Consider the following 26,060-nt stretch of genomic DNA (forward strand, 5'->3'; position numbering starts at 1 on the left):
CTACCTGAAGCCATTTAAAAATACATTCCAGAGAGTTCCCATTGTGGTGCAGCAGAAATGAATCTGACTAGTATCCTTGAGGATGCGAGTTGGATCCCTGGCCTTACTCAGTGGGTTAAGAATCAGGCATTGCTGTGAGCTGTGATGTAGGTTGCAGACGTGGCTCAGATTTGACCCCTAGCCTGGGAACTTCCATTTGCCGAGGGTGTGGCCCTAAAAAGCAAAAAAATAAATAAATAAGTAAAATAAAGAAGTAAATAAATAAATACAAACAAATGTGTCTGGTTCCTATAATGGAGAGAAGTTACCTCAGGATTTCCAAGGGGTCTCAGGGGAAGAGTCAGTGTGCTAAGAACTGTACACCTTCAACATAGCCTCTTTCTTAGGAATAAAACTGAGGATCAGATCTAATAATAGATGCAGCTTCTCATATTCCTCTCAAGATCACTTCTACCCTAGGGAAGCATGACAAACCAATGTGTAATATTTCTTTGGTCTTTGGGAGGAACGTATGTACTTGTACAAACAATGATTAAGAAGTATGAATTAAACTTTAAAAATTAAAGTGGTCATCAACTTTGTAAATACGAATTTTAAAAATGTAAAGTGAATGATCTCATTTGGCTTTTTTTTAAATAATGATTTTTATTTTTTCCATTATAGCTGGTTTACAGTGTTCTGTCAATTTTCTGCTGTACAGCAAAGTGACCCAGTTACACACACATGTATGCATTCTTTTTTTCTCAAATTATCATGCTCCATCATAAGTGACTAGACATAATTCCCACTGCTATACAGCAGGACCTCATTGCTTATCCATTCCAAAGGCAATAGTTTGCATCTATTAGCCCCAAATTCCCAATCTATCTCACTCCATCCCCATCCCCCTCCCCCTTGGCAACCACAAGTCTGTTCTCCATATCCATGATTTTCTTTTCTGTGGAAAGTTTCATTTGTGCCATATATTAGATTCCAGATGTAAGTGCTATCATATGGTATTTATCTTTCTCTTTCTCACTTGCTTCACGTAGTATGAGACTCTCTAGTTCCATCCATCTTGCTGCAAATAGCATTATTTTGTCACTTGGCTTTTAATAATAAATATATCACAGCCCTAAATAATAATTGGGAATAGTTCTCTAAACAGAAGACCTATAGAGACCCACACAATGATTGGTAAAAGGTTGAAAAAATCTAGGCCAATGTATTAAAATGACTACAAAACACTTTAAAAATACTTGTTTGATCTTTGAAAAGAGCTTTAACACTGATGGCTTTTCTCCAACTGGCCTGATTTTTTTTTTAAACAGGAAAATTTTTTAATCAATTAATTCTTTGATTTGTAGTATTTAAGTTTTTCCGTTTCTTATTATAAAGTACATGATTGATATACTCCATAATACCTTCGTCCAGATTAGGTCAGTTAACTCAAAATTAGTAATAACTTATTGCATTGCTAATTAGAATATTCAATAAAATATATCTCATTAGACATATTATTACTTTGGAATATATTTTATAGAAAAATTTTGAGACTTATTAGAATATACTGTTTTGTTTCTTAAAATAACCTGTGAAGATATTATTGAGTCGGGCTAAACATTTTGATAAAAAAACCAGAAGTGAGCTATAGTATCAAGAAATTATAAGATTTCCACGTATTTTAGGGTGTTGACTAAAAAAAATACACAATGTGAGAGACGTGAGTTCAATTTTATTTGGGAACTTACTGAGCACTATATCCCAGGAGACAGCGTCTCATACAGCTCTTAGGGACTGCTCAAAAGAAGTAAGGGTTAGGTCAGTATATATGTGATTTTTGGCAAAAAGGATCCATGTAATCAAGCACACATCTCAGTAGAAGTTTGCTGCAGTCATGAAGAGCAGGTGTTTCTGTCAATAGTTTTAGTGCTTTTCTGAGTAAGAGAATATGCAAGTAATTGGGTTTATAAAGTTTTCTCCTGAAAATAACTATCTGAATGTCTGTTCTGGCAGTTTTACCAGAGCGCAGATGTCTCCTTCCTGATCTCAACCCTGAACTCCTTTCAGGGTGTGTTAAAGATCAGCAACTTGCGTGGCTAGTGGCTTCATTCTTAGAATGGTGAGCAGCATTATTTGTTGTCAAGGGTCAAGTACTATTTAACTCTTTTATGTTTTATTGTTAATCAACAAATATGTAAGCTTTCCCTCCCAAGATTGTTACAGTGATTCAGTGGTCAGCAACTATTTCTTAAGTGCCTTCATATCTGTATCCCACTAGGTTATGAGGAATATAAAAGAAGTGGAAGAAGTTTCTTTCAAACAGTTTACAATTTAGTAAAGGAAGTAATACTAACCAAATTCCAAACAATGCAGTAGAGTAGAAAGAGGCTCAACTGAAATAAGAAATGTAAATCCCAATCCTTACTCAGATACTGTGTAGCTGAGTGGCTTTAGACAGGTCACTTAACCTCCCGAGGTCCAAGTACCTCATCTGTAAAGTACATGATGTGATCAACTAATTAATGTTATTCCTTTCAGTTGTAAGATTTTGTTTTAAAGAATTGTGCTCTCTGGTTAAGCAAGTATTATGAGTGCATCAGGAGTTTAAAACAAGGGTCGTAAGAATTGGGAAGGCTCTCAGGAGACTTGAGATTTAAGGAGGAAAGTGAGCTTAACCTTCAAAGGTGAGTAGAATTTAGAGTGAAACGATTTCAACTCTGATCTGAAGCCAAGCACCAGGTGTTTCAGGAGGAAGAGAAGATACTTGCCTAATGAGACAGATTCACCATAAAATCAGGCAGAGAAATAGAAACTTCTTACCCTGATCTACAGAGAGTTATCTATAAAGGTTTTGAGCAGAAATATGGATATAAAGTCATGTTTTGGGAAAACGTATGGAGCAGTAAACTCAAGAAAGGGTTGTAACTTTCCCCAGCGTGTTCCAGTGAGTTGGCAAATGGTGTCTCCTCTTGGGAATGTCATTCTTTCAGGAAGGAAACTTGCTAAATAATCCAACATGCTAGATATTTGTTTAAGTAACCTTTAAAGCAGGGTAACAGAGAGAGCCCTATCCCCTTTATATTTTGTGGCCTTTTCCCTCAGTTATTCAATAGAAATTTCATGAGTACAGTAGTTCCCCTTTATCTTTGGGGATATATTCCTAGGCCTTCAGTGGATGCCTTAAACCATGGATAGTACCAAACCTATATATACTATTCTTTTCCTATACATACATACCTATGATAAAGTTTAATTTATAAACTAGGCATAGTAAGAGATGAAAGTAATTCAGGTTAATTATAGTAATATACTGTAATAAAAGTTATGCACATGTGATCACTTTCTCTCCAAAGGCATCTTGTACAAATTTAACGCCTTTTCCATCTTAATTAGGCACTTCTCATGCACTGTTATAACTTTCGCAGTTTAAGATACAACAGCAAAGCAAGCACAAATTTCTTTTTTTCACAATTTCCTGGATAGACTATTCATTTTTACCATAAATCTTAGCAACCTCAGCATACAATTTTTTTCTTTCCTTATTAAATCAAGAATGTTCACCTTTTCCACATAAAGGAAGCACTTTATGGCATATCTGAATTGCCAGCATCACTAGTTTGACACTTCAAGGCTATTATTAAATTAAAAAAAAAAAAGGAGGGTGGAGTTCCCGTCCTGGCGCAGTGGTTAACGAATCCGACTAGGAACCATGAGGTTGCGGGTTCGGTCCCTGCCCTTGCTTAGTGGGTTAACGATCCAGCGTTGCCGTGAGCTGTGGTGTAGGTTGCAGATGCAGCTCGGATCCCGCGTTGCTGTGGCTCTGGCGTAGGCCTGTGGCTACAGCTCCGATTCGACCCCTAGCCTGGGAACCTCCACATGCCACGGGAGCGGCCCAAGAAATAGCAAAAAAAAAAAAGGGGGGGGGGTTACTTCCACATAAGCACTGGGATACCAGGAGGATATCAGTCTGATGCCCAAGGTGGCTACTAAGTGACTAATGGGCAGGATACTCTGGGCACAGGGATGATTCATATTCTGAGTGGGGTGGTACAAGATTTCATCACATTACTCAGAATGGTGTGCCATTTAAAACTTATGAATTGTTTAGTTCTAGAATTTTCCATTTAATATTTTCAGACCGGGGTTCACTACAGGTAATTGAAACTGCAGAAGGTGACACATACCATACTTAATGGAAAGCTGGCATAGGCCTAGGTGCTATAAGGGGTACCAAGATGAATGAGTCCGTCACCACCCTTGGTCTTAATTTAGAGGAGAAAATGTGATCAGTATGTAGATCTCCAGAATGTGAGACAGATTATAATTAGTACTATAGGATCTGTATGACTGGAATGCTGTAGGTAATCAAAGAGGAACTGAGCCTTGAAGGCTGTAGGCTTGGAGGCTCTGCTGGTGGATGGGAGGAGCAGGAGAGTGTGAGGGGTGGCTGTTTGGTATTCCTAAGAATAAGGGATCATCAGGGAAACTTTTGTGACCTCTTCCTCCTCTGAAGTTTTATGTTTCTATGTAAAACACAGAGGTAAGAAGAAATTATACCTATATTTGGAGAACTGAAGACTCAGGAGGATCCTACTTCCATTAATGACACAGTAGCTCCTATTTGACCAGCCCACCTGTATATTATAGCTGTAACACTGGACAAAATCTGAAATATAATTATCTTGAAGGCAAAATTATGCAACCAAAAACAGGGAGAAAGTGGAACACCACCAACCACATGGAAGAAAATTGACACTGGTGAATTCTTATTTTATACTTTTTGCCTGAGAGCAGATCACAGTTGGCCTCTTATGGGACATCTGAAAATAAATGGAAACCTGCAGTGTTCCTGGCTTGAGAAACCAGAGGAGAATGGCCATAGCAGCTGGAAAATAAGAGGAGAAATCATAAAAGGAGAGGACCACAGAGAAAAAGCCCAAGATTCTTCATGTAAACTCTGCCAAAATTTTGGGCTGACCTGTGAACTATATATGCACAGCTAAGGCTAAGAAAATTGGAACAGATTTTTAGTCACTGCCCATCCCATAGAATACATAGTTTGGAGTTTGAGACTAGCCAGGGTAATTACCTGCTAAAATACAACAACAACCAAAAAAATCAATATACTTTGGTAGAATGTAAAAGAATCTCAAGTCTCCACAACATATCACAATATTCAGAATACAATCCAAAATTACTAGATATGTGCAGACATAGGGAATCTGACCCATTTTAAAAGAGGAAAAGGTAATCAATAGAAATTGATCCTGAAATGACACAGATTTTGGAACTACTACTTTTATAGTAGTTTTTCTGTCTATATTCAGGGATATGAAAGAAATACATACTGAATGAACAAATAGGAAGTCTTAACAGAGAAAATTGGAATTATAAAAAGCACCAAATGGAAATTCTAAAATTAAAAATTCTAGACTTAAAAATTTTAATGTTCGCTATATGCGCTTAATACTAGATCGTAGATGGCATGAGAATCAGTGAACTTACAGATAGATCAATAGAAATTATACCATATAAAAAACAGAAAAAGATTGAAAAAAAGAAAATGAAAACAAAAAAAATCAAACAAAGCCCTATGACTTAAACTATATCTAAAGGTTTAACTCATGTGTCGTTAGGGTCTTAGAAGGAAAAGGGAGAGAGAGGCAGAGAAAAATTTTTTAAGAAATGATGGCTAAAATTTAGTAAAAGATGTAATTTTACAGATTCTAAATGCTCAAAAAACTTTTAGCAGATTCAGAGATCACTTCTAGATACATCATAGTCAACTGTTGAAAACTAAAGATAAAGATAATTTCAAAGTAGCTAGTGGAGCAACAAAATAATTCACTTTTCATTGGAAATATTGGAAACCTGAAAACAGCATGACAGCATCTTTAAAATTGCTGAAAGAGACAAACTACAATCCAGAATTCTCCAGTTAGAGAATATAAGAGTCGTGGATAGAATTTAGACTATGTGAGGGAGAGTGGTGTGTCCTCAGGCGGGAGAGAGGGAGTGAAGTCAGTGTAAAAGAGCTTGCATATCAGGTGGTAGAGTTTGGATTAGAACCTTTATCAGCACAAAATAAACTAGGCATTATCATTATTATTATTATTATTATTATTAGGTCTTTTTGTCTTTTTAAGGTTGCACCTGCGGCATATGGAAGTTCCCAGGCTAAGGGTCGAATCGGAGCTATAGCTGCCAGCTTAAGTGACAGGCACAGCAACACGGGATCCAAGCTGCGTCTATGACCTACACCATAGCTCATGGCAACACCGGATCCTTAACCCACCGAGCAAGGCCAGGGATCAAACCCCTATCCTCATGAATACTAGTTGAGTTTGTTAACTGCTGAGCCATGACAGGAAATCCAGCCACTATTTTTTTAACAGACCTGTATTGGATAATCTGGCAAAGATGCACAAGATTGGCTCGGCTGCTACCGTATGTGGAGGCTTGTGTGCATAAGGTAAAGCTCCCCTCAAAATGGGCATGGACCTACATGAGCAGATCATGCCTTTATGTGGCAAGAAGTGTGCCCCTTCCTGTCAGTGGATGCTGCACCTCATCAGGGTATGTGGCTTGGCAAACAGCATGAACTGGATTTCAGCTCCTGATTACCCCCTTAACAAGGGACATAAAGCAGATTTAACATGATAAATTGGAAGAACTGGTAAATATGAGAGAAGTCCATAGGATTGAATGTAGAGTGGTCGCAGGTCCCAGGCAAGCCACCAAGAGCTCTGACATTTTCAGTTTGGATGACCTGAGCAGCAGCAGGACCCTTAGCAGAAGAATGGAGGTAAGGAAAGAGCTCTTACAAACAACTGGAAATCTAGCACTGAAGATAAAGACCTGGAAGTCCTGTACAGGGATGTGTCAGTTTGGAGCTTAAAGGAGTCAATGAAATCTCCTGAACTGACATGGAAAAAGGAAGAGATGATGGGTAGGGGTGGTTTTGGAAAAGGAGAGTCAGTAGAAGGAAACAGAGCCAAGGTACTAACATGGATGAATCAAGGGTACAATAGGAATAGAATTTCCACCTTTGTATTGACTTTTTTAAAAATAGAAGTAATATACTAAATCGGTAATATCTTGGGATTTGGATGTTACCTTTTTTTTATTACTCAGTGAATTTTATTACATTTATAGTTGTACAATGATCATCACAACCCAATTTTATAGCATTTCCATTCCATCCCCCCACTCCCCAACCTGTATCCTTTGAAAACGATAAGTTTTTAAAGTCTGTAAGTCAGTATCTGTTCTGCAAAGAAGTTCATTGTGTCATTTTTCGAGATTGCACATGTAAGTGATAGCATATGATGTTGGTGTCTCACTGTCTGACTAACTTCACTTAGCATGATAATTTCTAGGTCTTGGATGTTACTCTGTAGAGGGTCTTAATAGGAGTATACAACAAGCAATTTATCCTAACCTAATCTTAACTGCTTTCAGCCTTAAGGTATGTGAAAAACTCTGTGAACTGCAAATTATTACTCACATTTATGTGTAAACATAAAAATTATCTTGCACACCTTTTTGTATCGTCACCTTCTTTCCTGAACTTCCTGCATTTCCCTGTCATGTCCTAATGCAAATCCAAAGTGTTAAATATTCACCGCATTCTGGACTGCTGCTGCCTCTGCAGTACATTTCCTAGTCTCCTTCACTACTCGGCTAAAGCCAATGATGGTTTGTTTTTCCTAGTTTTCCTCTTCCTTCACCAAATTCCATTTAATTCTATGTTTATGAAATAGAGTTCTACTTTCCTATACTGGGCAAATTCTCTCTCCATAATTCCACCTTCTCAAAGAATACTGTTCTCTGCATTTAGTGCTATGTAACTGGTGGGTGTTAGTGCACACTTGTTAACTAACAAAATTAAGAGACACTTGTTATCTGAAGTTCTTACTGACATTTTATTTTCCTGATTCTCTTTTACCTCCTATTTAAAAGCAAACTAAATAACAAAATAAGCTTTAAAAAGAAATAGAAGAAAGTTAATTTTAGTGTGTATTTATTCATACTTTACTTAATTCCAAAAAGTATTATATATGTACACCCACACAAACACACATCTATATAAATACACACAGACACCCACATATACACACACATAGACTTAAATAGATTTTTTAAGTTAGAGCAAAGGGGAAATAGAGAATAATTAAGGTGAAAGGCAGGAAAAGTTAGTATACATCAATCCATGTCATAAACATCTACAAAGTTCTTAAAATTGAATAATTAAATTAACTTTCAGCCTCCCTTCAGCCAAAGAGGGGAAAAGACATTTGGTAAGTTAGAAGATAGAAGCAAGTTACTCAGAAGAAGTAAAGATTTTGCAGGCGGACTTGGACTTTTCATAAAGGGACTTCTTAAGGATATCAGTGGACAGTTTCCTCTCTGCACCCTTCCTGCTGCTAATACAAGTTTGAATGATATAGATTGTTACAGACAAGCTGGGGCACAATGCAGAGTGCAGTTCAAAGAAACTCGTTCTATAGAGGTCAAAAAGTGCTTTGCAACTAAGCTTTTCTCTTTATTATTTGATTTGATCCAGAGAAATAGTTTTAAATATTTAGAAATTAGACAGACTCACTTTCAACTGTTCACAAATGTTGTTTCTTTAATGAAATTTGGGCAGCAGATTATTCAAAGTCGTCTTTTTGGCAAGAAGATGGAATGAAGAATTCTAGGTCTTAATCAGTTTCAAGGGGTTGGCCCTTTGTGTATCCAACATTATAGAGAGGCATATGACCATGCTCTGATATGCTTCTTAATATCTTTAGAATATGAACTTAGCATTTTTCACCGAGTATTTCTGTGCTTTGGAAAGCAGGAGAGTGTGAGGAAGAACACACACTTCTTTGATATCCACTTCTTTTCCACCTCTGCTTAGGCTTTTCTAATACCCTCCTCTAAGAGGATTCCGTTTCTTCCAATGAATGCCCTCAAAGAAAAGCAAAACAAAAATAATAAAATTTATGCATTTGTTAGACTTTTAACAATTCATTCAGAAATCATCATTCCCAAATTTAAAGTAATTTCTTTGCTATTCTAAAGGCTTTATTCTCTTTACTTTTTAGGGTCCTAGATGTCACTTTTCATACCTTTAAGATCTGAAATACATAGGAAAAAGTTACCATTGATTGAGCTTTCATTTCATATGCACAGGTAGGACCATTAGCAAAGGGTGTACATTTCCATCTTGCACCATATGGGGGTGATCTTCCAAATTTCTTTTGGATAGTTCTCAAAGTCAGACAAATTTATAACACTGCCTTTCTTCCCATGGAGATATAGCAAATACTGCCCTCTACTGAGGGGATGGATGCTCAGGAAGGCTCAGTTAACAGTCCAGTTAGTGATTTCAACAATTTCTTAGTACTGTTACTAATTACTTCATCATTATTATATACATTCTTATTACAATCATTATATTAAAATAAAAGACAAGAAAGATGGAAACATATCTCAGCCTTGGCCACATACATTTATTACATTCTGTAGTCTATCCATAAAGTCACATGTCATAATGTCCTAGGTATTAACAACAATGTTTAAATCTCTATTTGTTCTGAACTAGCTAAGAGAACTCCCCTTGCAGAGGAAATTAGAAGGCAATTTTATAGCATTATTTTAATAAAGGATTTTGTGAAATAATTCTAGCAAGCATTGGGCTATTTTTCTTCCCCCTGCCAGTATTTTTTTTTCCCACTGTCTGCTGGATTGCTAATATCTAGGTTAATCATTTCAAAGAACTAGCTATTTGTGTAGCTAAAATAAAATTTTCTCATTCTTTATGATTTTAAAGGATTAATTGTACATGGTTACTTAACAGCAGAGGACCACATTAAACTAAATACCTTCCAACCAAAAACTCCTTAATGAAACTAACCAAGGAAATGTTTATACACACACATACATTTGTGTATGACATGTTTTTGAAGAGTGTTGTGCTGTCTGTGTTCCTGGACATGGAGAATATGGGTTCTCTTATTAGGCTAAATGCTCAGTATAATGCAGTTTTCAGCTCACTTGTCTTCCCATTTTTTTAGAATCTGGTTAGAATTGGCTTAAATCTAAACAAATTTGAGGAGTCATTAGGGGAAAAAACTAGTAATTCAAAGTGTCCCCATGGCTTCTTGTAAAATCTAAAGCATTACCTTAATTCAGATACTTCAGATACCAAGAAAACTAGCAAGAAAGCCTAGCCAGGTTGAACAATCTCATGGTGGGGTTAGGTTCTAGAACATAGTTAGCCAAAGGAGGCTGTGAAGACTCATTTCCCTCAGACTTAAAAACCAAAGAAGCAGTCCTGTTTTGCATAGACTCCAGGCTGCTTTCTTACTCTCCTGCTAGAGTTGAAATGGAAATTTAAACTGAATAAAGTACCTAGACAGGACTTTCTAATCCCAGACGTATTTAGCGCTTTTCTGAGTAGAAGATTCTAAGCTACACTAACTCATTCACGATGTTAATTTCGTTGGCATGGTAGAACCCAGTTATGTCATCTCCCAAATGGGCAGCTTTTGACACTTCTCAAGTTTTATATGTCTATTCAACAATTGGACACTCCTAGTCAGATGCCAACTAACATATTATAGTCTTATTTACTCAATCCCAGGTAGTTAGTATAATCCATCCAATAATTCTTACCATCTCATGGAGACTCTTTTGCAGTGTTTATTTATTGCCTTGGAGTGATATTGACGCTTGCATTCAGAGGTGCTTATTAATAGTAATGATGATGTTGACGTTAATGATTTCCTACTTCATAGTCTTCTAATGTTGTGCTTTTAACCTATTCCGTATTCTTCATTTTGGTTTTCTGTGCTGCAGGCTATAAATCCAATGTTTTCATGCCATTTGTTGAGGGTTTCCACTCCCCAGTTGAATTGGAAGAATTCCTAGAAATGAACCCGGCACAGTGATTTTCATGTAGTAGACATTCACTAGGTCCGATATGATGCGGTTTGTGTTAACGAGAAAGTTTTCAGTTCAGAATCTCCAGAATTAGTTGTCTCCAGGATCTGTTGATACACAGCAGATCTATTGATACACATCTATTGATACACAAACCCAGTTGAGTCAGGGTGGGGAAAGGGTACAGTCACCTGTGGTTTGCCACATTAATTTTTTGTTCTTGTTGAGTCATTGTTTCTGTTAAAATAAAAATGTGACACCCTTCCCAAAGAATATTATATATACTAAGCATTATTATTTGGCCATACAGGGGATAGAGAGGTAGCAAAGATCTGGCAGATCTAGGTAGAACTAGCCTTATGCTGTTGAGATTGTATATATCAAGTAATAAAATTTTTCCCCAGCACCTAAAGAACATCCTCTAAAGTGATTGAATATGTAAGAGTTGGTGGTATTTTCTGAAGTGGTGAGATATTTCCCAGCTGGATGAGGTGGTCTTCATATTAATGAGATTTCTGACATTAAGGTACCATATGACCAACCTTGGGAAAACATCTATAAATGCACACATTTCAGTGATCGGTTTTTCGAATTATTATCTTTATTAGTTTGGTGCACATGGTTGTTTTAACATCAGTTCTTTTCATCTGAATTCCATTCAAGCTTTTTTTTTTTTTTTGCCTATTGAAAGTTGGCTCATTTTTAGGTGTGAGACACTGATATTTCTTTGTAAACTAAGCAAGGTGCCACACATACTTGTTTAATGAGAAGCTGTCAGGGTATCACTCTAAGGAATTTATAAAGAGGAGTCTATACAGATAAAGAGTAACCCTTAGGACAGTATAATCTAGACAGCGCTTGAAATAATAATCATCCTACTTGAGCTGAAATAATGGTGGCGGAACAAGCATTAGCCAGGCAAAGAAAAAAGAAATTTGAGCTGACAGCTTATTCGTGTTGCTGAAGTGGATCAACCGTTCATTGCAGGGCAAAAGGCAGCCTGGTGGTAACGCTTGTGCCTTTCACACTGGTGTGGCACTGAGAAAATCCTCGCTCCTGGCACCAGGGTCAAACCAAAGCAGACAGCTGTGCCGTTTCTCATACAGGAGAAAGAAGACAGCAGGCAAGCTCTTTATTCTTAAAAGTTTGTTGGAGAAACTGTGCTACATATAATCCAGCTGTATATTCTTGGTAATTAAGGAAAACAAGTACTCTTTGCAAACTCATTATAGATTTAAAGTTCTCTAAGTTTTCATCAGGTTTCCACAGGAACAAAGAATTTGAAACAATAGTCGAGAATGCATAAAACCATCGAATAAGTGGATTTTAATTGTTCCTGTTTAGAAAATTATTCAGGTAACCAGCCACATCAAAGACTATTAAACTTTTTAATTGCTCAGGTAGAAAGATGGAAACTGTCATCATTATCTAGCATAAGAAGAATCTGCGTTCAGTAATGCTACTTGAATTTTGAGCTAGAATAACATACTCAAGGATGCTACTAACTGGAGTGCCATTTAGTACTCAAAAAATAATCACATGCTTTAGTTATTCATAGGACACAATGCATGAATTTATAATACTAATTATGATTTCAAACAGTGTCTTATGCTGTGGCTTACTTACCTAGGCAGATCAACTAATGCAAAACATAGCTATAAATATTTGCAACTGGCATAGGTATCATGTGCATGCAATTTAGTGTATGCTAGTGAAGTCAAGAGTGGAGAAATGTATCTTCTCTGTTTTGCCAAGTCCTTATAGGATTTAGTACAATGTTTCATATTTATTAAGCATTCAGTAAACATAATTGATTTTGAATAGGTTGCAGCATATTCATTTATTCACCAATCTTGTATTATGCAAGATGCTGTTTCCTGGTCTGTGCAAGGTGCTAGGGACACTGAGGTGAATAAGTAGTACAGTTGATCCTTGAACAATGTGGGATTAGGGGGGGCCAGCCCTCCATGCAGTTTTAAATCCATGTATAATTAATAGTTGGCCCTCCGTATACTCTTTTCCTTCATGTCTGAGGTTCCTCACCCTGTGAATTCAACCAACCATGGATCATGTAGCACTGCAGTATTTTTTTTTTTTTTTGGTCTTTTTAGGGCCACATCATTGGCATTTGGAGGTTCCCAGGCTGGGGGTCAAATCAGAGCTGTAGCTGCCAACCTATACCACTGCCACAGCAACACCAGATCCGAGCCTTGTCTGCGACCTACACCTCACCTCATGGCAATGCCAGATCCAACTGTTCTGACAATTCTGGGACTCCCAAGCTTATACAGAGTTCCAACTGCAAATTTAAATAGATTCGTGAGTCCTTTATGTTGAATATTTTCACATTCACTCTTCATTATTATAAGGGCAGACACAGGGGACTAAATAGACAAAAAACAAAAATAAAAAATATACTTTGGAATTAGTAAAGATCTCAAACATTGTTTTGCTACAACATAATTCTATTTTTGTTGGGTCAGAATATATTTTGTTTGTCTCCCCTTTGGAAAATACAGGAAAGTTAAAAAAGTAGATGATAAAAAAATACCTCTAAGCCTATCACTCAGATGATTTAGAGTTAACAGTTGTTAGTACTTTTTACATATTTACTTAGCCTTTATATATTTTGAGCAAAATAGGCACCTGAATACAATTATAATTTTGCATTATCCTTTTTTTACTTGGTATCTTTTTTTCACCATAAGCATGTTTCCATATCATAAAATACTTTTCATAAATACCATTATTTGTTGGTAGTGTATTATTCCATTATGTCAATGTGTCATATTGAACCATTCCTATTTATTATACTTTAAAGTTGCTTTTTGGTTCTCATAGTCATAAATAATCCTTGTGTATATAGCCTTTTGTTGAATTTCCATGTGGTCCTGTCCTCTACAAGGATGCCACACACTTTTCTGGCTTTTTTTCTTCTAGTTCTTATATATGGTAAGTCATAATAAGTTTTATTTTCAGAAATTCATTTTATACTGTACCATAAAAATTCCAAAATTGATTACAAAAATAAATGAACATAAGATTAATGACACTATATGTGTTTATATATATTTGTTAATTATGTAAAACCAATCTTTTGCTATAAAAGCTAGATCATATTTTCCTATGTGTGCTGGACTTGCTAATGACTGCTAATACAAGGGTTTTTCCAAGTAAATCCTTAGTAGCAAGTATCATATTTCAGCAAATCACCCCCTAATTCAGTGGCTTAAAGAAAAAATAAGCATTTTCTATTGCTCTCTAATTGGCTAGGAAATTGAGAAGTCAGCTGGGAGGTTGTTGTGATCTCTTTTGGACTCACTTACGCATCAGCAGTCAGCCTTGCTGATCTTGGTTGGGCTCTCTCATCCGTTTGGGGGCCCAGCTGGCTCAAGGCTGGCCTGGGATGCTTTCTCAACTTAGACCATTGGCTCTCCTTCTGGCCTTCCCTCCTTTATCAGGCCAGCCTAGGGTGAGCAGAAGCATGACCGCCTCTTGAGACCTAAGCTCACAACTGGAAATTTGTCCTTTTGTTTGTTCTGTTGACCACAGTAAATTATAAGTCCAGCCCAGATTGAAGAGTTGTCTTAATGTGAGGGCTGGAAAGTCACAATCCAAAGGATGTGGACCAGGAAGGGAGAACAATCGGAGCCCTAACTGTAATGAGACTACCCCACAGAGGCCTTCTTCATTTCTGCAGAAACACTGTAAATGACCTTTAAATTATCATAATTTTCTGGAGAATTTTTTGGTTAATGCACTTGAGTGCCCCAAATACTTTTAAATACTGAATGCTAGGGAAAGAGATGAAGTGGTCCTGTGACAACATTAGTATCAGCTTATTGGTCATAGTGATCAGGATATTACACCAAAAATGATACCATTTGTAGCAGTGGCCTGGTGGCCTAGCGGTTAAAGGATCTAATGTTTAACTGCTGGCTCAGGTCACTGCTGTGACGTGGGTTTGTTCCCTGGCCCAGGAACTTCTGTATGCTGGGGGTGTGGTTAAAAAAAATACCATTTATATGGCACATTGGGCTGCATAAGATGGTTTGGCAGCATCTATATATGGTTTGGTGAAAACATTTATTATATTTCTGTACGTTATGTAATTGCAAGAAGAAAATTAAATTTACAAAGATATTTTAAATATATCAAACATTGAGTTTGAACAAAAAAGTTTTGTTGAAAATAAAATCTTTTCAAATTTATGAGAAAAGTTACCTCCATGAACATAACATTTTAAGAATCAGATTTCAGGAGTTCCTGTTGTGGCTCAGCAGTAATGAACCTGACTAGTATCCATGAGGATGCGGGTTGCCATGAGCTGTGGTGTAGGTAGCAGACTTGGCGTGGATCTGATGTTGCTGTGGCTAGCATCTGTAGCTCCAGTTCGATCCCTAGCCTTAAAAAAAAAAAAAGAAAAAAAAAAAAAAGAATCAGATTTCATGTTGAAAATGGCTATGCAGTTCCTGATTTTTTTTTTTTTTTTTTTTTTTTTTTTTTTTTTTTTGCTTTTTAGGGCTGTACTCACGACATATGGAGCCTCCCAGGCTAGGGATCAAATCAGAGCTATAGCTGCTGGCCATAGCCGCAGCCTTAGCATTATGGGATCTGAGCTGCATCTGTGACCTGCACCACAGCTCATGGCAACGCTGGGTCCTTAACCCACTGAACGAGGCCAGGGATCGAACTCACATCTTCATGGATAATAATTGGAAGAATTCCTGTGTGGGAGGTTATTTTGGGCCAGATCTAGAAGTGATGCATTTCACTTGCTGTTACATTCCACTGGCCTGAACTTGATCACATGGCCACCCCCAAAGCAAGAGAGACTGAGGAATGTGATCTAGCTGTGTGCCCAGGAAGATGAGGAAAATGTAGGTATGGTGAGCACTAGCAATCTTTTTGTAAAAAATGAGCTGAGTTGAACTAAGCTTGCTTTTGGCAGCCTCACTGGAATAATGAGACAAAGGCAGGGACTAGATCTCGCCAAAGGTGGGCCCCCAATAAACTGCTCCCCACTTTAGATAGAGCACTGAGGGTACTGTGTTCTAGGAATAAGTGTAAGCTGGAAGTAAACCAGCTCTCTTGTGGCCTTCAGTCACTTTGTGTGAGCCGAGCAGCTCCAAATACTTCAAGCCTGGAACTTGAGACTTTCTCTACAAGTTTTTTTTTTTCAAAGCTAAAATCCAGTACACAAAGGTAACCAAATATATGAGGAGACAAGACAATGAAATTAAAACTCTAGATATTGGAATTATGCATTCATATTTTAAAAAACTAAGCTTATAAGAGACATGTCAACTTTGAAAAAGAAGCAGTAGAATTTCTAGAACTGAAAGTATAACCAAAATTAAGAACTCAGTGGATGACTTTAAGAGCAGATAAAACACAGCTCGGGGAAACATAGTAGACTAGAATATAGGTCAGAGGCAGCTGTCCAAAATGAAGCATGAGGAAGTGGGAAAAGGAAAATACAAAAGAATGGAAAAAAGAAATGGAGATGATGAAGTTTAACCTCATGTAGAGTGTCAAAAGGAGAAGAGATGGAGAGCGATGGAACCTGGATGGAGCAAATGTAATATCCACGTGCAAATGGACTGGATGTTGTCTGACAGGGAAAAGAAACACTGAAAACTCGCTATTCATCAAGCTCACATGGAGAAAAATTGCCCAAATAAAGACACAATATAGTTCTTCTTGTAGCTTAGCGGGTTAAGAATCTGACTAGTATTCACGAGCATGCAGGTTCGAACCCTGGCCTTGCTGGGTGGGTTGGGGATCCGGTGTTACCATGAGTTGCAGTGTAGGTCACAGATGTGGTTTGGATCTAGCGTTACTGTGGCTGTAGTGTAGGCCAGCAGTTGCAACTCTGATTAAACCTGTAGTTTGGGAACCTGTATGCTGCAGGTGTGGCCCTAGAAAAGACAAAAATAAATAATAGTAATTATTATTATTTTGCTTTTTAGGGCCTTACCTGCAACATATGGAGGTTCCCAGGCTAGGGGTCAAATCAGAGCTACAGATGCCAGCCTACACCACAGCCACAGCAACACAGGATCCAAGCCACATCTGCGACCAACACCGCAGGTCACTGAGTGAGGCCAGGGCAATGCCAGATCCTTAACCCACTGAGTGAGGCCAGGGCTCGAACCCGCAACCTCATGGTTACTAATTGGATTTGCCTCTGCTTCGCCACAACGGGAACTCCTAAAAAAAAAGACTCTAAATGGAAACATATCAATCTAGGCTGTGACATCAATTTTGACATTAGTGGGCCTTTGATCTGGGGACTCTGGTTCTCGGCTGTGAGGGCTGAACGTGAACTATTTGGGAAAGCTGTCATTTATCCTATATTGCCCACTTTCTTGCCCTGCCGCAAAGAAGAATCAGCTGAATGTAACCGCACAACTGAAGCCAGATATCATCCCAAATATCAAATCCTTTTCTTTTTGTCATACTTTAAACAACATACATATTCAGCTTATGATTTATTTTCTTTTTTTTTAAATGTCGCTAAAAAAAATCCTACTTCTATAGATTAAGAAAATTTAGGGAAAAAAAGAGAAATGTTTATGACAAAACCAATATTATGATCTCACACAGATGAGACATAAATGACAAAATGCCTGTTATAAAAAAGATCTCCAGAAAAAGCACTATTGTTTTTGTTATTCAAAAGTAACACAAATTCACTGGGGGGAAAATCCAAAAAATGTAACAAACAAAATTAGTCTTTTATTCCACTACCCAAAGATAACCAATGTTAACATCCTGGTCTGTATCTTTTCTAGACTTTTCCTACATGTATATTCTAGGATATGCAACAAAGGCTTGCCTTGAGAGTGAGGAATTTGGGCCAGCTAAGAAAGAGTGGGAATTTTTTGGTAGATGTTTAATTTCTTTGACGACAAATGGTTATAAAAGAAGGAGTGGACATGCTGCCCAGGCTATGTTGTATGTTATTCATACATTCAGTAAATATTAAGTACTTTCTATGTTTTTTGGGGGGGAGGTTGTTTTTGTTTTTGTTTTGTCTTTTTAGGCATATGGAGGTTTCCAGGCTAGGGGCTGAATTAGAGGTACAGCTGCTGGCCTACACCACAGCCACAGCAATGCCAGATCCTTAACCCACTGAGCAAGGCCAGGGATCGAACCTGTGGATGCTAGTCAGATTTGTTTCCACTGAGCCATGACAGGAACTCCTTTGTTTTTTGTTTTTGTTTTTGTTTTTGTTTTTTTTTGATAAGCACTTTCTATGTGTCATGTACTGGGTCAGGGGCTGCTCCTTATGTGGGCCTGAGGCTTTCCCCCACCCCATGGGTGCTCATGATATTACCACAAGACATGTGGGAAGGAGAGGGCCTGAGACAGTTGCTATTTTTGTTATCTACATATGATTTCATGGAGGGCTAAGGTGTCAGGAGGGCAGGTATTTTGGTGAACCAGAGACAGCAGGAAGTACCAGAAGGAGTGGCTCTTCCCTCCTGCATGCGAAGGCAGAGGCATACTGGACTGCTGAACTGTTCACTTGCTTGGCTTTGTGAGCTGAGGAAAAGGTTATTTAATAGTTAATAAAGGAATAGCTGTTATTTATTAAGTGTCTGTTGTATGCCAAACAGTGTGCTATATATAAATCATTTCATTTACTTCTCACATAAACTCTGTATATTAATAATTAACATTTATTGGTCACTTACTATGTGACCACCACTGTGGTAAGATTTCACATGCAGTCAGTACATGGAATCCTTGGGACAAATCTCTGAGACAGGTCTTGTTATGATCCCCCTTGTACAGATGAGGAAACAGAAGTTCAGAAAGACTCGTTCAAGGTTACATACTAGACGTGACAGACCATAATTCTAAAATCTTAATGGTATTTCACTCACAACTATGTAGCTTATTTAATTAATAAATTATAGTGTTTCTGATTAATTAAAAAAACAAAAAACAGCTCTCCCAGATTCAGTCCTGGAAGTTTGTTGAGTGTTACTTCTTAGACACTTTTCAACACTGAAGCCAGGATAAGAAAGCATACCCGGAGTTCCTGTCATGGCTCAGTGGTTAATGAATCCGACTAGGAACCATGAGGTTGCAGGTTCGATTCCTGGCCTTGCTCTGTGGGTGAAGGATCCGGCATTGCCATGACCTGTGGTGTAGGTCGCAGACACGGCTCATATCCCACGCTGCTGTGGCTCTGGCTTAGGCTGGTGTCTGCAGCTTCAATTAAACCCCTAGCCTGGGAACCTCCATATGCTGCAGGTGAGACCCTAGAAAAGACCAAAAAAAAAAAAAAGACAAAAAAAAAAAGAAAGAAAGAAAGAAAGAAAGCATACCCTTTAAATATCTATTTTTAAAAACTTTATCTTTCTTGGGCTGATTTCTTTTGGGAAAAGACTTCCTTCTTTTGCTTAATACATTTCATTCTTATTTTTCATGCTTTTGAAGAAAAAAGTGATATTGCTTTCTCCATAGCTAAATTGGGATTTCTTTGGCAACTAATAAGCTCTCCTTTATTTAATGACTATTTTTATTGTAGTAAAATACTCCATAACATAAAATGACCATTTTAGTCATTTTTAAAGTGCGCAGCTCAGTGGCATTAAGTATACTCATCAGTTGGGCAACCGTCACAACTCTGCATCTCTAGAACTTTGTCATCATCCCAAAGTGAAATCCTGTACCCATTAAACAGTAACTTCCTCTAATGACTATTGTTATTAAAGACAATAACTATATTATGCTTCATTTCCTTTACATGAATGAGCACATGATTGTTTTAGGAATATGAAGGAAAGGGATATTTGCCAGTGTAATGACAAATGCAGAGCCTACTGACAAAGGTGTGTAATTTGTAAAAATAGCTGAGTGGGCAAAATTCTGATTTTCAGCTGCCCTAGGCACTTCAGTGCACTTCTGATAATGATTTTCCTTGGGCATGTAGTTACACTGATAGAAATCATATCCATGCATAAAGAGTGAGCTTAATTATACATAACTACATACCTAAGATGAGGTTTTACATTTTTTTTTTACATATACTTTGTGATTTACAAAAGATGAGACACTCTCTTCTAACTGATCTCAAAAACATGGTGTATGTCACCGTCAGAATATTGGTGTCTTATTGTATGAGTTATCCTTTTTACAGGAAAGCACTGTGTCTTGCCTTCCTCCTCCCCCTTCCAGGAATTGTTTTCATTGCATGGGACTCCACAGTCTCCTCTGGTCCCTGCTGTGACTCTGAGGACAGGAAAATGCACAAAAGGCTGATTTAGGGTTTTGCATGTAATTGGAGGTAGAGCAGCACTAACGGGTCCTATTGAGAAGGACACTTCTTTACACCTTCAACTCATTTGTACGGCGCCTAATCAGTTGAGCTCAAAATAATCAAAATAAAAAGCAGCCAGAGTGGGTCAAGTGGTAATATATGTTCCAGGCATTGTATTAAATGCTTTACGCGTGTTATTTTGTTTAATCCTCACAATCCTGTGAGATAGGAATCCCCATTTTACAGATGGGAAAACTAAGAAACCAAGATTAGGTAACTTGCCGAAGACACACTATTAATAAGTCACAGACTTAGGATTCAAACCCAGGTGGTCTAGAACCCTTGTTCCAAGCTACTCTGTTCATACACCCTCCTGGTACACATCAGGCTTGACAGAGTCAAGGTTAGACCAAAGTAAGCCACACACTTGCCAGTCCTCATATGGCTGAGGTAAGCAGGGATTCTCAGCTAAGGTCAGGCCCTGGGTTTGACAGTAGAGGCTGTCTAGCCAGGTAGGGAAACAGGGAAGGCAAAGTTCTCTCTCTTTTTTGGCCTCATTTGTTATCCGGTTAGTGAGAGGAGTGGGGGAAAAGAGGCATCTCTGAACAGATTTCAGAGGTGTCAGGTTATTCTCTGCCATCTCTCTGGTGCTGTGCCCCTTGCCCTCAGCTTGTAGCTGCTGCATCCTTCTTAGAACCGCTCTCTGTTGTGGGAACCCCCTCTCCAGACGCTCCCTCTCTGATTTAGGCTTACCTGCTTACCTCCCCACACTGCCATGAGAAGTGTTCTGGGTACAACTGATTTCAGCTGCTTGTGAGGATAGCGGTGGGCTTAACCAGATGGACTCTAAGGTGGGGATGACTTTCCCCCTCCTTGCAGATCCCTAATTCTCCCAGGATCATAACTGTATCTGCATTTGTGAAAGCAGAGGTTTTAATGTAAATGACCACCCAAGTAATGGAGACATTTTTGAACAGGGAGGCGCCCTGATGGATTCTGCCAGAAATTGAGGAGGCTTAGCTCTCCATGCTCCAGGGATCAGTTGTGACCATGTAGGAGCTTTCAGAGGGACCTCTGAGCAACTCCTGGCTTTGCACCCTCAAAGGGCCAAAAACGGACCCCTGCTCACAGTTCCTGATCACAGGGTACAGTCAGCCACACACAACTTAAAGGGAGGAGAGCGTTCCTGGGAGTGTTCCTAACCCCCGAGAACGTGTTTGCGGATGGTTTTCATAACTTCCTGGAGTTACCTTCATGTTTCAGGAACTAGCACTTTCCATCTGTAGGTGGCGCCTTGATCCATGGATTGGTGGACGCTAAGTGCTGCTGCCTCCTGGTGTGGAGAGGTAGCGTTGCTGCGCCAAGCTATGCTTGAGGTCTCGGTCTACTTCGGTTACGAAAACCCTCTGGTATTTCCTACAGGTGTTAGCAGTGGTTACTACATTGTACTTGAGTAATTGTACCTCAGATTAAACGCAAAATATTTTCTGATGTTTTTCATACTATAGCACAATCTTTCTTTCAAAATGGTGACATAACATCTAGCACGCCACGAAAAGATAGCTCCATTGAACAGTAGTGGCCATTTGCAGTTGAGCCCCAGGAAAGCTTTGTGAGGACATGTTTAAAATGAAATCATACAAATAAAGAGTGAAGACCAGATTAAGGATGTGGGCTTCTAAGATACCAGCTGCGGTGGCTGGAGTTATCCTTTCACTTCCCACCATGCTTTTCTCTTTTCTCTTACCTTCCTTTGACAGCACTGTTACAATATGGTATATGCTCTCTTTAGCCTGCTCTGAAAACACTGCCCTGCATGGTCATGTTACCTCAAAGCTGCCACCTGGATCATACTATGACGAGAAACAGAGATGTTTTCAACCAGAATTGGCTTTAATTTTAATTTTGTGTTCTTTATTTCATTTTATTTATAGCCACTTGGCGCCAGTGACTATTTGGAATTGTCAAAGAATTTTGATACAGTATTTTTACGAAACATTCCACAATTTACCCTGGCAAAGAGGACCCATGCTCGGAGATTCATAACTCTCATTGATAACTTTTATGATTTGAAGGTAAGGATTTGGTACATTTTCTCAAAACTAAACATTTTGAACTATGACCAAAATTGTCTGTGCTGGAATCCTGGTCTACAACTTACTTCGCTTCTCTGTGCCTGAGTTTCCTCATCTGCACATTGGAGATAATAATAGTAGCAAATTACTTCAGGAGTTCCCTGGTGGCTCAGTGAGTTAAGGATCTGACATTGTCACTGCTGTGGCTTGGGTTGCTGCTGTGTGGCACAGGTTTGATCTCTGACCTGGGAACATCTACATGCTGTGGGCGTGGCCGGGAAAAAAAAAAGAGGTATTTACTTCAGAGAATTAATGTGAGGACAAAATAAAGTAAGCCATGAAAACCATTTAAAACAACCTTGGCATAAGCTGGGTGCTGTATAGTACTATTGGTAGTAACAGTAGTATAGTAAAAAGCACATCATATGTATATGTATATATATATATACACACACCCAGCCATCAAAAAGAATGAAATAATGCCATTTGCAGTAACATGGATGGACCTAGAGAGTATCATACTAAGCAAAGTCAGAAAGAGAAAGACGAATATATGATACCACTTATATGTGGAATCTAAAATATGACACAAAACAAAAACAGACTCACAGATAGAACAGACTTGTGGTTGCCAAGGGGGTAGAAGAGTAGGGGAAGGAAGGATTAGGAGTTTGGAGTTAGCAGAGGCGAAGTATTATATATAGAATCAATAAACAACAAGTTCCTACTCTATAGCACAGAGAACTATATTCAGTATCCTATGATAAGCCATAATGGAAAAGAATATGAAAAAGAATATATATGTTTGTCTACATGTATATATATAACTGAGTTACTTTGCTATACAGAAGAAATTAACATAACATTGTTAATCAACTAAACTTGAATAAATTTTTTTCTCTTTTTTAGGGCCGCACGTGCAGCATATTGCGGTTCCCAGGCTAGGGTTCGAATTGGGGCTGCTGCTGCTGGTCTGCACCACAGCCACAGCAATGTGGGATCTGAGCCACCTCTGTGACCTTTACCACAGCTCACAGCAATACCAGATCCTTAACCCCCTGTGCAAGGCCAGGGATCAAACCTGTGTCCTCATGGATACTAGTCAGGTTTGTTACCACTGAGTGCAACAGGAACTCCTACTTCAATAAGATTTTTAAAAGTCCCATAAGACACTCCTCTGTGTTACCAATTTCATCACTCAACTAGACGTATCATGTTCTCTATCTTTGATATACAACACAATGCCTTACCTAGATTGAGTGCTCAATAAATATTTATTGCATGAATAAATTACTGGACTGATAAAATAATGAACAAGATGAATAAATAAATGACTAAAGGGCCCTCCTTAGTATTAGAGTTTTCTTCTCTTTCTGACCCGTAAACCCCAGTAACTAATTGTCTCCCTTGAAAAAAAAAATCTATGTGTTTTACTATGAATTGCAGAGCCATTGTCCCTACATTAGAGGCAGTATTGCCTATAGTTAAGGAGTGGGTACTGGGACCAGGCTGTCTGACCTTGAAAACAGTCTTAACCTCTTGAACTTGAACTGCCTCCTGTAGAAAAAGGGGGTAATAATGGTAGTTGCATTGGAGTTCCAGAGTGACACAGTGGGTTAAGAATCCAACTGCAATGGTTCAGAGGTGCAGGTTCAATCCCCAGCCTGGCCCAAAGGGTTAAAAGGATCCAGCATTGCTGTAGCTGCAGTGTAGGTCACAGCTGTGGCTTGGATTCAGTTCCTGAGCCAGGAACTTCCATAGGCCATGGGTGTGGCTATAAAATAAAAAACAATACTAATAATGGTGGTTACCTTATAACGTTGTGAGGATTAAATGAGCATGTAAAGTACTTAGAACATCCTGTGATATATAGTAAACTTTCAATGAAAGTGAGCCACTATTAATAGTATATACTGTAAATATATATTTACAGTAAAGTATAATACTGCTTCAAATTAGAGTTAATTTAAATATTGCTTCATTGTTAGATACAAATTTTCCTTCCTATTCCTTGCAAAAAAGTAGAGTGAGCAGTGATTCTAAAATGAAGGGACTTTGAGGGGAGGAGAAAGTCCCAGAATCTGTTGGGAGGGAGAAGTGAGTTTTTTTTTTAATTGAAGTGTAGTTGATTTACAGTGTTGTGTTAGTTTCTGATGTCTAGCAAAATGATTCAATTTTTTATATATTTTTCTTTTATTCTTTTTCATAGTCTTTTCCATTATGGCTTATTATAAGATGTTGAATATAGTTCCCTGTGCTATACAATTGAACCTTGTATCTGTGAATCCCAAACTTCTAATTTATCCCTCCCCCACCCCTTTCCCCTTTGGTAGCCATCAGTGTGTTTTCTATGTCTGTCAGTCTACTTCTCTTTTGTAAATATGTTCATTTGTATCATATTTTATTTTCTCTTTCTTCTTTTTTCTTATAGTTGATTTACAACATTCTGTCAATTTCTGCCATACAGCAAAGTGACACAGTTATACATATATATATATATGGACACAGTTATACATATATATATATATACATTCTTTTTCTCACATTATCCTCCATCACAGTGATTAGATATTATGGTTCCTTGTGCTATACAGCAGGATCGGATCGCCAAATGCTATAGTTTGCATCTACCAACCTCAAACTCTTTATATTCCACATGTAAATGATATCATATGGCATTTGTCTTTCTCTTTCTGACATACTTCCCTTAGTATTATAATCTCTAGGTCCATCCAGGAGTTTCCATCGTGGCTCAGTGGTTAACGAATCTGACTAGGAACCATGAGGTTGCGGGTTCGATCCTTGGCCTCACTCATTGGGTTAAGGATCCAGCGTTGCCATGAGCTGTGGTGTAGGTCGCAGTTGCAGCTTGGATCCCACATTGGATCCCTAGCCTGGGAACCTCCATATGTCATGGCTGCAGCCCTAGAAAAGACAAAAAAAAAAAAAAATCCATCCATGTTGCTGCAAGTGGCATTATTTCATTCTTCTTTATGGCTGAGTAATAATCAATTATATACACACACACGCGTGCACACACACACACCATTTTCATTCATTCATCTATCCATGGATACTTAGGTTACTTCCATATCTTGGCTATTGTAAATAGTGCGTCTATGAACACTCGGGTGCATGCATCTTTTCAAGTTAGCGTGTTCTCCAGATAGATGCCCAGGAGCAGAGTTGCTGGATCATACTGTAACTCTATTTTTAGATTTTTAAGAAACCTCAATACTGTTCTTCATAGTGGCTGTAGCAATGAACATTCCCACTAACAGTGTAAGATGGTCCCCTTTTTCTCCACACCCTCTCCAGCATTTATTATTTGTAGACTTAATTAATGATGATCATTCTGATCAGTGTGAGGTGATACCTCAGTGTAGTTTTGATTTGCATTTCTCTAATAATAAGCAATGTTGAGCATCTTTTCATGTGTCTCTTGGCCATCTGTATTTCTTCTTTGGAGAAATGTCTATTTAGATCTTCTGCCAGTTTTTTTTATTGGGTTGTTTGTTTTTGTTATTGAGTTGTAGCATGAGCTATATGTATATTTTGGAAATTAAGCCCTTGTCCATTGTATCATTTGCAAATGTTTTCTCCCAGGTTGTAGTTGGCTTTTCATTTTGTTTTTGTGCAAAATCTTATAAACTTGGTTAGGTTCCATTTGTTTACTTTTGCTTTTATTTCTTTTGTCTTGGGTAACTGACCCAAGAAAACATTGGTTGATTTATGTCAGAGACAGTCTTGCCTATGTTCTCTTTCAGGAGTTTTATGGTGTCAGGTCTTATATT

General features: G+C 38.2%; 1 protein-coding gene across 10 annotated transcripts in view; it reads left to right on the forward strand.

The window, feature by feature from the left end:
* AFG1L (AFG1 like ATPase) overlaps positions 1 to 26,060 on the forward strand; it is a 223,193-nt gene that overhangs the window by 189,592 nt on the left and 7,541 nt on the right. For 7 of the 10 annotated variants that reach the window (XM_084962492.1, XM_021090788.2, XM_084962507.1 and 4 more), the window contains one exon: positions 22,126 to 22,266. In XM_084962492.1, coding sequence (XP_084818618.1) covers positions 22,126 to 22,266 — 141 coding nt within the window. Of the gene's footprint in view, positions 1 to 11,901; positions 12,038 to 22,125; positions 22,267 to 26,060 lie in introns of all 10 variants that reach the window. The other 3 variants (XM_084962524.1, XM_084962529.1, XM_084962513.1) reach the window with 1 other exon arrangement.

Source organism: Sus scrofa, chromosome 1 (assembly GCF_054392235.1).
Source record: "Sus scrofa isolate SSC_HxYL_T2T_F1_AM1 chromosome 1, Sscrofa_HxYL_maternal_Yorkshire_Landrace_v2.0, whole genome shotgun sequence".
NCBI classification, from domain to species: domain Eukaryota; kingdom Metazoa; phylum Chordata; class Mammalia; order Artiodactyla; family Suidae; genus Sus; species Sus scrofa.